At 45.1% G+C, this 12,968-nt stretch overlaps 1 protein-coding gene across 3 annotated transcripts in view; it reads right to left on the minus strand.

Moving 5' to 3' along the window:
• LOC139264459 (dynein axonemal heavy chain 11-like) overlaps positions 1–12,968 on the minus strand; it is a 679,414-nt gene that overhangs the window by 8,757 nt on the left and 657,689 nt on the right. For all 3 annotated transcript variants that reach the window (XM_070880970.1, XM_070880972.1, XM_070880971.1), the window contains one exon: positions 1,055–1,237. In XM_070880970.1, the coding sequence (XP_070737071.1) occupies positions 1,055–1,237 (183 nt within the window). The remainder of the gene's footprint in view (positions 1–1,054; positions 1,238–12,968) is intronic.

The following is a 12,968-nucleotide window of genomic DNA, read 5'->3' on the forward strand; positions in this document are numbered from 1 at the left end:
GAGACAATTCAAACTAATTTCAATTCGGAACTTCAAAGTACACAGTACAGTTACATCAGTCTGACCCCGATTTGCAACCGGACCCACTAGTTCAACAAATGGACCGTCTCTCACTGTAGCACTCAGCCCCTTTCATTTACTTTTTGAAATACGTGAAATTAGTAAAACGTTAGATTAAATGATAAACACATATTGAAAGTGTGGAGGTAATTTTACGAGTCTGTGTCCAAGTGAGGAGGCTTGCTCACTAGGAGTACGTACATTTTGGAAATTTGATATCCACAGACCAGGATTTTTCAACTGTTCATTTAATAAACAACAACAACAACTTGTATTTTTATAGCGCCTTTAACATAGTAAAACATCTCAAAGCTCTTTACAGGAACATTATCAAACATAATTTGACACCGAGCTACATAAGGATAAATTAGCGCAGATAACCAAGAGCTTGGTCAAAGAAGTAGGTTTTAAGGAGCTTCTTAAAGGAAAAGAGGCAGAGAGGTTTAGGTAGAGAATTCCAGAGCTTCGGGCCTTGACAGTTGAGGGAACGGGCACCAACGGTGGATCGATTTAAATCGGGTTATGCAAGAACCCAGAATTCGATGGTTGCAGATATCTCTGAAGCTGTAGGGCTGGAGGAGGTAATAGAGATAGGGAGGGGCAAGGCCATGGAGGGATTCGAAAACCAGGATGAGTATTTTAAAATCGAAACATTGCTTAACCGGGAGCCAATGTAGGTTAGCGATCACAGAAGTGATGGGTGAACGGGACTTTGTGCGAGTTAGGATATGGGCAGTAGAGTTTCGAATGACCTTAAAGTTTATAGAGGGTGGAAGATGGGAGGCAAGCCAGGAGTGCATTGGAATAGTCAAGTCTAGAGGTAACAAATGATGAGGATTTCAACAGCAGATGAGCTGAGGCAGTGGAAGAAAATCGTGGGCAATGCGCACATCTGAATTTCAAAAATGTGTCTTGGCGACTGAGGCCTCGTGCTAGGATCTTTCTGTTCTAACTCTTTCATTAATCAACACAGTACATTGTAAAATAACTTTACCCTCAGTCCAAGATCCAGTTCTTTAAGTGATTTCCTGGTCTCTTGCGTAAGTATGTTCATGCGTTCACATTCTTGGAAACAAACAAGAATATAAGGAGTATGCTCTGCTGTCTTTGCCATAACTTCTGCCATGTTGAATTCTTCAGGAAGTTTCTCTAAAATATCATCCAGAATATCCTTCACCTGAAAGAAATTAGTGTGTGGTTAGAATTGTGGCACAAATAATTAGAATACAATTAGATCAGGCCATAGAAACATAGAAAATAGGTGCAGGTGCCATACTATTAATTGCATTTCATTTCAAATAGATTTAATTGTTATACCCATTCATACTTTCTCAAATCCCACCTTTTGCTTCTTTACTTGTCTCATTACCATCTCTATTTTCCTTGCACCATCATCCCTTCTGTCATTTAATCTCTTCTGCCTTCCACCCTATCACAGACCTTCCTTTTGTTCTTTCTTCCCCTCCCCCTTTCCTTGCCTCTGTACTTACTTAAAACCTGTTATATCTCTAACTGTTTCCAGTTCTGACAAAAGGTCATCGACCTGAAACGTTTCTCTCTCCACAGATGCTGCCTGACCTGCTGAGTGTTATCAGCATTTTCTGTTTTTATTTTGGGTTTAATTGTTGTTTTTTGGTCAGTGATGTGAATCATTTTAACGATTTATGTTTAACAAAACCTGCATCGGAACTTAGATTACAGACCTTATGAATATTCTCTGTTTAACCCCCATGTATAAGTGCGTTACTCAGTGACTCTTAGGCACTTACTTGTATCCTGTTGTGCTCATCTTTTATGTTTGTCTATTTTAATTGGCACACCATTAAATCAGATTAAAGTACAAAACTGTGGGCTCAATTTTCCCGAAAGCCGTTTTTTGCCGTTTTGCCAGAGTTACGCCCATCTTTCTAGGCCACAACTGCCCCAAAAATAAATGTGCCAAGTTTCCCCATTGTATTTTTTCAAATTGGCACCGTGCAGCCTGTCCTGTAGCCTCATGGACTGGAGCCGAATGTTTGCGCCGAAAAAGCGATGCCGCCCTTTCTGCACATGCACGAAAAAAAAAGGACGTTTTTGACGTGATTCCTATGGGCGCACAGGCGCAGTACAGATCCCGGTCTGCAATCGGCCATTTTTAAAGAGCCAGTTGTGTGTGCGAGAACTTTAATAATCATTGACAAAATTGGAGCTGCAATACAAGGTGCAACGCAGTGCAAGGACCAAGAATTTCTTACAGGATGAAGTGGAGGCACTAGTTACTGTGACTGAGGTCAGATGGCAGGAGCTGGGCACCAGCAGAGGTCACATAAAAGTTCCGCCCAAAGAAATGAAGAAACGCTGGAACCAACTTGTAGAAAATTACTGTGCAATGGTGACCACCCCGAGATCTGGAGGCCAGTGTAAAAAGTGGCACGACCTTGGTCAAGTAGTTAGTGTAAGTAATAATTTAATTTTTCAATGGAATTGCAATTGTAAATGTGACCATCTGTATATGTCCCACCCAGCAGAAAGACATCCTCTCTAAAAAGTTATATTTTCATCTTTGCAGAAGAAAGTGGCACACAACAAATGAGAAAGAACTCTGAGGAGGTCCGGCAAATCTGCACCCACTGACACCTTTAGAAAAGGGGGTTGCTGCTTTGATGGGTCCTGCCTGGAGAAAAGCAACCATCACTGCATAAGCTGGGCCCACACTCGAGGGAGAGGGTAAGTTCTGCAAATTCCACAATCTGGCTTTCCTAAATGTTAAGTACTGCGCGGGCTAGCCGTGCTTCGATTCATGGAGAAGTCTCCGTCAGCTACGCTTCGGTCGATGCAATGTGCTATCATTCATCGTGGTCCTTCAATCAGCCTGCTGCCTGCATTGTGTGAGCCTACTCATGCCACCCACCCTGCCCCCTCGTCCGCTGTTAACCATTTGTATGTTCTGCTGTATTTTGTAGAACTTGAGGCCAATCCTGACGATGCAGAAGATGATTCAGACGAGGACGAGCCTGAAGAAGAGAACATCTTCCAATTCCACCATCCAGACCAAGAGCATGGAGGTGAGGGGGAGGGGTAGGATGAAGCCCCCGCTGTTGTACTCACTTTGACGGAGGTGCAGGTGCCGCCCATTGAGGTGGTAGCCCCTTCCCTGAGAAGTGGTTTGAGTGTTGGTAGGACATTCCATGGTTTCCCACCGTCCAAGGTTGGGGATTCCAGTGGGGTGCAGCAAAGCACACCCAGGGCCCCTCCGTCCGAGGCTGCGGGTCCCACTGGAATGCTGTGAGCCACAGCCAGGGTGAGGAGGGAAAGGAGAGCTCGACAGCGCTCTCCTGAGGTGCAGGATGTAACAGATGTGGTTCAGATGATGGTAATGAGTGGGGAGAGCATTGACCTTACACTATCATTCCTGGACACCATCAGTGGGGTGGATGATGAGGTATCGGGACTGTCGGGAGAAGTAACAACACTCTCACGAGAAATGGGAGCGCTGTCCGGAAAAATGAGGGAGGGAATATCTCAATCAGCAGAAACAATGTCGGTGCACATGAGGGAGGGAGTGTCGCAGGTAGCAGATGCGCTGTCAGTGAACATGAGTGAGGGAATGTTGCAGGTAGTTGACACACTTTTGCTCAACATGAGGGAGGGCATGTTACAGGTAGCTGAGACACTGGCGACGAATATGAGGGAGGGAATGTTGCAGGTCGTTGAGACACTGTCAGGACACGAGGGAGGGAATGTTGGAGTTGGCTGCTGCAATAAGGGAACACGCCCAGACCCCGCGCCCATTGACAGAATTAACTGCCACTCCCACTCCCACTCCAATCCTAAGACCAGCCTCTGAAGAGGCCCAAGCCGGGGCCTTCCACATTATCGCTTCCCCCCCCCCCCCACCCCCCGCCCATCAAGAAGTGCACATTACCCAAGATGTTCGAAAGAATAAGCTTGGTACCAACCCGAGAAACACTGCGCCACCGCCTGCGGGCAGAGGTGGAGTCAACAAGACCAAGCGCAGTGGGCGGTCTTAGATTAAGGTGGAGGAGAGATGGGTGTAGCCTTTCTTTGCTGCTATTAGTGTTATTATTATTATTGTGTTCCTGTTGTAACTGTTTTCAACTTAAGTTTTTTGTAAGTTATGTAAATTTACAAGTTTAAAAGTTAGTAAGTGATCTTAAAGTTTTTAAGTGATCTTAAATGAAACCTTTAAAGATTGATACAAGAATATTTTTATTAAAGTTAAATTAAGTACAAACAAATGTTTGTTAAACTTTTGAATAAAATATATTTTAAATTATAATTGAATCATTTACATTATTTGTTCCATTAACACAACACAACATTATGGAACAGGTCCAAACAGTAAACATGGTCCATTTGGAATAGTTGCCGCTGAGCCTTCAGGCAGCAAAGCGTTCATGGATGAGCTGCTGGCGCAAGGCTCGAGCAATCGTTAAAGGGCCATGACGGCTTGCCCTCCTCCGCCGTCGTGCTCCGGGTTCAGGTAGTTGCATGGCTTCCTCGTGCTACTCCTCGTCATCTGCATCTTTATCATCAGCCACTCTCACCTCCAGTGGGTCTTCTACTACCAGCTGCTGCTGCCTCATGATGGCTAAGTTATGCAGCATGCAGCACACAACTGTGAACTGATCGACAATCTCAGGGGAGTACAGCAAGTGGACTCCAGAATGGTCCGGGCATCGGAAACGCTGTTTCAAGATGCCAATGCTATTATGCTGCGCGTCGCAATGTGCAACATGTGTTCCCGGTCAGCTTCTGTCCGGGTTACATGTAGGGGCGTCATGAGTCAGGTGGCGAGGCCATACACTTTGTCCCCCACCAGCCAGCTCTGCCATTCTGGCTGCTGCTGAAACATGGCAGATACAGCGCTCTCGCGTAGGATGAATGCATCATGGGTGCTCCCAGGTATCTTGCATCAACTGACATGATGCGATGCATGTCGTCATACATGAGCTGCACATTAATGGAGTGGAAGCCTTTTCTGTTCCTGTACATCTCGGAATCCTCCAAAGGTGCTCGCAAGGCGATGTGGGTACAATCAATGCAGCCCTGTACCTTTGGGAAGCCAGCAATCCTGGAAAAGCCCACAGCCCTGTCACGCATTGCCTGGGCGGTGATGGGGAACTTTATGTACTCATTCCTTCGGGCATATAGTGCAACAGTCACTTGCCAAATGCAGATATGTGTTGCATGTTGAGAAATGGCGCATGCATCCCCAATTGTAGCTTGGAATGATCCAGATGCATAGAATGAAAGTGCAGCTGTAACCTTCACTTCAACTGACAAAGCAGTCCTCCTGACACTTCTAGGTTGCAGGTCTGCTTTTTCTAATTCACAGATCTCAGTTACAACTTCTTTGTGGAAACACAGCCTTCTGACACAGTCTGCACCACTCGGGTGCAGATACGAACGCCTGTCTCGATATACCCGACGTGAGTAAGGCCTCCTGCCCATCCATCACCCTACGTGCTCTGAAGTTCCTCATACGATGACGTCGAATCAATTGTCTCCTTCGCAGCACCATCATGCAGAAGGCTTGCACAAGGTATGGTATTGTCAGTATTGCCCTCATGATTACATTTTACCTTTGCAAGAAGCTCAAAATGGCAGGCAGGCCAAGGTTCTTTGTTCTCTCTCCCCACAAGGTCTGTATGGATCATACCCAGGTGTGAGCAAGCGCAGTGATCGGGAACCCCACCCCAACCCCCCCAGACTACATTTGATGCGTAGTGCAGGCTTCTCATGCCTCCCACGGCCCCCCACCCTGCCTCGGGCTTGTTTTGAAGCCAAGCCCTGAGCCTGTGTGTCCGGGCGAGTATCAGACTCTGCCGGCCAACGCTCCGATCCTCGAGCCATGTTTGCAGACGTGGTGGTGGCGTGTCGGTTAAAAAAAAGAAAACTTACAGAATTCCATCAAATGTCCATTTACTGCGTTTTAAGATTTTAAAAAAATCTTTATTATGCATATTTAAGTATTCTTCGCTCCCTCCAAATCTTTGCTGAAAAACAATGGCGTCTTTCTGCACCGACTTTTCAATGCACGCTGGTTTTTCTTAACTCACCAGAAGGTTTTTCGGGAATGGTCACATACGCCGACTTAGGAGAAATTTTTGGAGGCAAACTTATATAACTGAGAAAAATTGCCGCACACATCAGGTTACGCCCCCATTACGCAAAAAAAAACCCTAAAAAAACGTAACTGAGTTATGCTGGCACACATTCATTGGGGAAACTTAAATTTTTTAACTTACGCCAAAAAAACGGCGCAAATCACTGGGGGAAATGGAGCCCTATAAATGGTGTGACTGATGAATTTCAGCACTGCATGAAACAATTCAATGTTAAATATGGTTTATTGCCAAATTGGTCATATGACCCAACATGACAGTTGATTCTTGACAACTAAGCTTTGGCCAGCCTTTCACCAATTCACTTATATTTCTATCTCGAAGTAAGTTACGTGACCAATGCAATTATGAATCAGCAATGCTGTGCTTTAGACAATGAAAGTGAATAATTGTTACAGACACTAAGTTACTTGACATACACCATCATTTACTGCTGCTTCAGCACCCTGCCCTTGCCCTCTGGAAATTCCTCCCACGTAACCTTTGTTTTGCCATCTCTCCTTTCTGTCCAAAAAAAGCCTCTGACTTTTCTCTTTGACTGTCTTTTTGTCCTCTCCTGACAATTCTCTCTATCAACTGCCCTATAACTTATTGAGATGTCTTTCTGAAGAGCAAAATATAATATTGTAAAAGGATAGATTAAGCAAGTGAGAAGAATGATAGCAGATGGAGTTGAACATAAAAAATGTGAAGTACACTGAAGATCAGGTGAAGTATAATCCAAATAGGGGAGTGACATAAATTAAGAAAAATTGTGGTTTTTGAATTCCATCCCTTCTAAGTTTCTTTGGGAATTATTTTTGGACTCTAGCAGACACTTAATACTTATTCTTAACCCAAAAAAGGGCTTACTTAAGGTTAGGAGTAGGCCATTCCACCCATCGATTACTCTGCCATTTTTGTTAGCCATGTCAACTCTTTTTAATCCCAATTTCTTATTTTTTCTACATATCCCTTAATATCTTTACTTTATCAGCATACATCTCCCTTTTAAACACCTCAATTGATTTGCATCTATGGCTGTCTGAGGTAGTGTGTTCCAGATCACACAGCTCCTTGCGTGATGAAGCTTTTCCTGGATTTGTTTGAATTATGTCCCCTTTTTCTGGATTTCCTCTATTAGAAGGAACAGGTGTTCACTATCTACCCTGTCAATTCCTTCATTATTTTGGACATCTCAATCAAATCATCCCTTAACATTCTCATCTCCAGGGAATATAACCTAAAGTTACCAGTCTCTCATCATAACTCGGTCCCTTCATTCTAGGTATCATCCTGAGGAAACGTTGCTGGATTTTCAACAAGGACAGCAGATCCTTTCCTATGATGGGATGTCCAAAACAGAATACAATGGGATGGATTCCGTGGTGAGGTACTCATGATGTGGAGTGCGGGTCAGGAAACTATGGCCCAACAGTGTCTGATTTTCTATCGACTTAAATCTAAAGGTTGAAAATCGGGTATGATGTTTATGATTTTCTGACCAGTGCTTTTGGTAAGCACTGTTCCTTGCCGCCTGAGCATTGAAGCAGCCCGAATATTCTAATGAGATCTGACAAACTAATTGGAATAGTACTCCCAAGCGTTTAAATTCTAAAGCCAAGCAATTAATTTAGGCCAGTTTTGAAGTGTCAAATGGACGCAGGAACGATCCATGTGTCCGAAGATGGAAGCCCAAGGATCGCGACATATTGGTCCTCATATAATCAAAGCAAGCTGCTGGTGCCTATCGCACTACCACAACTGCTAGCCAATAGCAGAGGCAGAAGTGCGGTAAAGCTAGGAGGAGCACCTGCTCCTCGTAGCTCCACATCAATTTAATTTAAAAAACACTTTCCGATTCCAGCAGCTGGCTAGGCCACATCCATGTCCTTAAAACCTGAATATAGCAGGCAATATGCCTGCTCTACTCAGGGCAGCCCAATCTGGCAGAGTGGTCCTAAAACAGTCTAGAATGCACTGGCTGAAAGGGTGGTGGATTCAATCATGACTTTAAAAAGATACATACTTAAAAAAGAAAAAATTGCAGGGGAGTGGGACTAATTGGACAGTTCTTTCAAAGAGCCTGAATGGGCATGATGGGTCTCCTCTGTGCTGTAAAATTCTATGATTCCATAACACAAGGAATGCCGTGGCCTACAGAGTGCTCAATGTGCACAGTACATTACACCAATGTGCACTATGCTCATTAAAATCCCACGTAAAAAAGGTAGTGAAATAATTTAGAGTCTTATTGATAGTTTCTTAAAGCTGTACTGGGTCTGCTAGTCCAGCAAAGGTCATACTGTGCTGATTTAGAAGAACTATGAGTATCCCAATTTGCGAGCCTCTGCATGAGATCAGAGGCACCCTGCTGGGCAGGTCCATTTTGACCTTCGACATTCTATTAGAACCAATTCCCTGCGCCCAGAAGCCCAAGAGTTCATATCAGAACATGTCTGAAGATGCCTTTACATAGAAAGATTCTTGAAGGAGATCATAACAGAAGTATGTACAATCCTTCAGCCTGTCTTGGGAATCACTTCCAGGATTGGGATGGCTCTGTTATTGGCTATTAAGTTTACATAAAACGAATTAGGAACAGGAGTAGGCCATCTAGCCCCTCGAGGCTCCTTTAAAGAAACCTCTGGCGATCTCCGACACATCTTCAACCCTTCAGTACATGCTTGCGACATACAGGTCACTGACGCACTGTTTGCCAGAGCCAATGAATTTTTCAGTTTCCCTGTAGAGAGCAGCCAGCAGCAGGAAACGGCCTTTACTTCAGCAGAAATCCTCAGATTGCAGGGCAGAATTGACTACATGGTGGTTATATGCTTCAATGCTGCTCAGTTCATGAATGACCGGGGCTATCACTTCACAAATGTGTAGCTGATCTGCAACCACAGGAATATAGTTATACATAAGAGTACCTGTTATCCTGGCAGCTCCCATGATCCTTTTATTCTATGACAGTCAATGTTGCCGGTGTTACTTAAAGAACCACAAAGACTGCAGGAATTGCTGTCGGGGGACCAATAAGTGTACTGAGCCATGACTAATTACACTCACTGTATAAACCAAGAAGACTGGAGGAGAGGAATGATGTGGCACATGCTTCTATCAGAGTCTTAATCAAACATATCATTAACATCAAGGGCCCAAAATTAGTCAATACATAAGGTCCACCCATTTCTCGGTAGTATGCCAGCGGTCTGCAACGGGCGGTAGGTAACATAGTAATCGATCCAGATCGATTTTCTTTTCGATGGACGGTGCGGCAATGAACTGCGCATGCACGATTTTTTTTCCTGTTTTTTGTCACAGAAACGTTTTACCCGTGATTTCAGGGGTCAAGGATGACCTGCGCATGCACAGTGAGTTGAAGTCGACTGAGAAAGAGTGCAAAGGAGCAACAAGCTAGTCGACGGTCAGTTACTTTAAAAACACATTGCAGAATTAAAAAATATAACAATAATAATTCTACAGTTTAAACAAGACATATTTTACAAAGCAAAAATCATAACATAACTATAATAGAGATGTTATAAAAAGTCGAAACGCAGGAACGTTGAAAAGGACGGGACATTGAGGGCGCCCACCTTTGACGAGTCGTAGCTACTTGCCCTTCTCAAGAATATTACAGAGAGGTACTCTGATCTAACGAAGGGTGGTCGTGGAAAGACACCCCCCAAAGGAGTACAATAGGATATGGGATGAGATCGGGGAAGCTGTGTTTTCCACAAGTACCATGGTACGCACTGGGGAAAGGTGCCGTAAGAAGTGGAACGACCTGGTGAGGGTAGCAAGAATAAGTACTGATTTTATTTATGCACCCTCCATGTGCCATGTACCATGTAAATGTAGGTTCAGTGTCACACTGATGATGTTATTTATCCCAAGGTTACGGCGATGTATTTATGCTTTCAGGCAATGACAAGAGGATCAACGCAGTGTTTTAGTGTGTGTGTGTGTGAGAACCTGTGTGTCCGCGATGTTAAATGGATTGAAGATTTTTACTTTCATTTACTTCACTTTCTGCAGAAGACGACATTTGCAATAGCAACTGATGTACTGCAATGTTGGGGGCATGTAACGTAATGCATATATGTATTGTCTGTCTGCGATATGTAATGCAGTAATGCAGCAGTAGTGGACATTTAAGTAAGACTGCGCTAAGTCACTGTATTATGTACTCATGTAACCCTGGTGCCAAGCATTTTTAAATGTTGTTTTGTACTTCCAGACTCGGACGATTCAGACCACACCTCCACAGAGAGACCCACTACCTCCACCTCTGGCATCACCCAGCCCTCTCCCGACCACCATTGGCAAAGATGAGGACGAAGAAAGAGGAAGAGTTGCTGATCTTGGTGGAGGTGGGGATGGAGATGGAGGAGGATACACCAGTTCCATGTGGGCCAGCTGGAACATCCTCCACCACCGAGTCTGTATTCAGGGGATTCCCCCATGGCTCCTCTGATTCTGCAGGACCAAGTGGTGTGCAGCAACACACCCCCAGTGTTGCAGCGCCTTTGCTGCAGCGACGGAGGTTGGTGCAGGAAAGGTCGGTTGCTGCATGACAGATAGGCGTATACCAGGACATGGTGTGTCTGTCACAGACCAGTGTCAACACAGGTCGAGTGCTGCTCAAGGCCATGGCTACTATAGCTGCAAACATTGCGGCTCTATCAGAGCGGCAGTCGGAAGATATGTCGGAGCGGCAGTCGGAGGATATGTCGGAGCGGCAGTCGGAGGATATGTCGGAGCGGCAATCGGAGGATATGTCGGAGCGGCAGTCGGAGGATATGTCGGAGCGGCAGTCGGAGGATATGTCGGAGCGGCAATCGGAGGATATGTCGTCTATGATTACCGCGAGGAAGTGAACCTCCGCCTTCCGAGTGTTCAATTGTCTTTTCGATAATATTACATCTGGCAATCGACGGGATCGGGACATGGCGCGGAATCCCCCCCCCATTCCATAGTAGTCGGGTCGACAGCACCTGAGGGTGGGGAGCTGACAGCAGCTTCCAGCCCTGAAGCCTCGCCTTCCACATCGCGAGCTTCTCCTGAGGTCCCATTTATTCCAACTCCAATGTCTGACCCCCAACAACAGCAACAGCATTTGGGGTGCGGTGCTGCATGCCGGCTTGTTACCACCACGGGGAGGTCTGGGCTCGGGCAGTGGGAAAGGGAAGGGCGGGAATAGTCCCAAGGGTGGTGTCGCACGCGGTCGAGGTCATGGTCGAGGACAGTAAAGGGTCTTTTCTTGTACTTGCTCATTTAATAATTCAAGTTTGGTTTTTTTAACATTTATTCAAGTTGTTAAAGTTTTGTTAAAGTTGTTATTAAAGTTGGTACAGTTGTTTTATAGTTACAAGTTTTACAAAGTTTTAAAATTGTATATTTTTTACATTTTTACATAAACGTTTGAATTGAATTTAAGCACTCTTGTACAGTGTCAAACTTTTGGGGCAACAGTCATCAGGGTCCCAAAATGCAGCTCTCCACATTCAAGCAAAGTGTTCATTTATGAGCTGCTGATGTAACAATTTTGCAGTGCATACGCTCCACGTGACCTCCGCTGTGGAGTTGGGCGGGGGTGCCATGGGTTCATCTGGAAGCTCCTCATCCTCCCTCCCTTCCTTCATTTTCCTCCTCTTCCTCCTGCACTCTCTCCTCAAGTGATCCCGCAGTCCCCTGTGGCAATTGCTGTCCCCGCATGATTGCTAAATTATGCAACATGCAGCACATCACTGTGAACTGAGCAAACTGCTCAGGGTCATATTGCAGCCTGCCTCCTTTGTTTCAGCACTCCAATTGTCTTTTCGATAATATTACGTGTGGCTATATGGCTCTTATTATATCATTGCTCGGCTTCTGTCTGAGGGTCCCGCAGAGGGGTCAAGAGCCAGGTGGCGAGGTCGTACCCTCTGTCCCCCAGCACCCAGCAATTACCTTGTGGCTCAGACTTCAATAGGTCAGACACAATGCTCTCACTCAAGATGTGCGCATCATGGATGCTCCCTGGAAAGTTGCCATTCACTGCCATTATGCGCTGTGTATGTTCGCATACGAGTTGCATGTTGAGGGAGTGAAATCTCTTACGGTTTCGGTACACCTCTGCCTCTGTAATGGTGCTCGCAGGGCAATATGGGTACAGTCAACAGTGCCCTGCACCTTGGGGAAGCTGGCAATGTGTGCAAATCCTAAAGCCCTGTCACTCTGTGCCTCCCTGGTCATTGGAAAGTTTTAAAATTCCATCCGGCGTGCATACAGTGCTTCGGTTACCTGTCGAATGCAGTGATGAGTAGCGTACTGAGAAATACAGCACATGTCCCCAGCTGATGCATGAAAAGAGCCACATGCATAAAAGGAAAGTGCTGCAGTCACCTTCATCTCGACAGAGTGCAGTAATGTTGATAACACTGGGCTGCAGGTCTGCCTTAATGAGCTGGCAAATCTCATTGATCACCTCTTTTCGGAAGCGTATCCTTCAAACACACTGTCGATCGGTCAGGTCCAAGTATGAACGCTTCTCCCTGAAAATCCTTTGCGGGTAAGGCCTCCTCCTTCTCATCAGTCTGTGACCTCCTCCATTACCCTGATAACTCTGCTCAATAAACCTTCTCACATCTGGATCTTCCATTAGACAAGTAGTTAGCAATATAGGCTGAGATGGTTCAGGCCCTATTCTTTTTAAATCTCCAGAATATTTTTCAATGAAAAAAATAAAAATGCCCTTGATCTTAATAAGTTACTCAGTACCAATAAAAATACCTTTTCCACTGTAAATCGCAC

The sequence above is a fragment of the Pristiophorus japonicus genome, chromosome 5 (assembly GCF_044704955.1).
Source record: "Pristiophorus japonicus isolate sPriJap1 chromosome 5, sPriJap1.hap1, whole genome shotgun sequence".
Classification (NCBI taxonomy): domain Eukaryota; kingdom Metazoa; phylum Chordata; class Chondrichthyes; family Pristiophoridae; genus Pristiophorus; species Pristiophorus japonicus.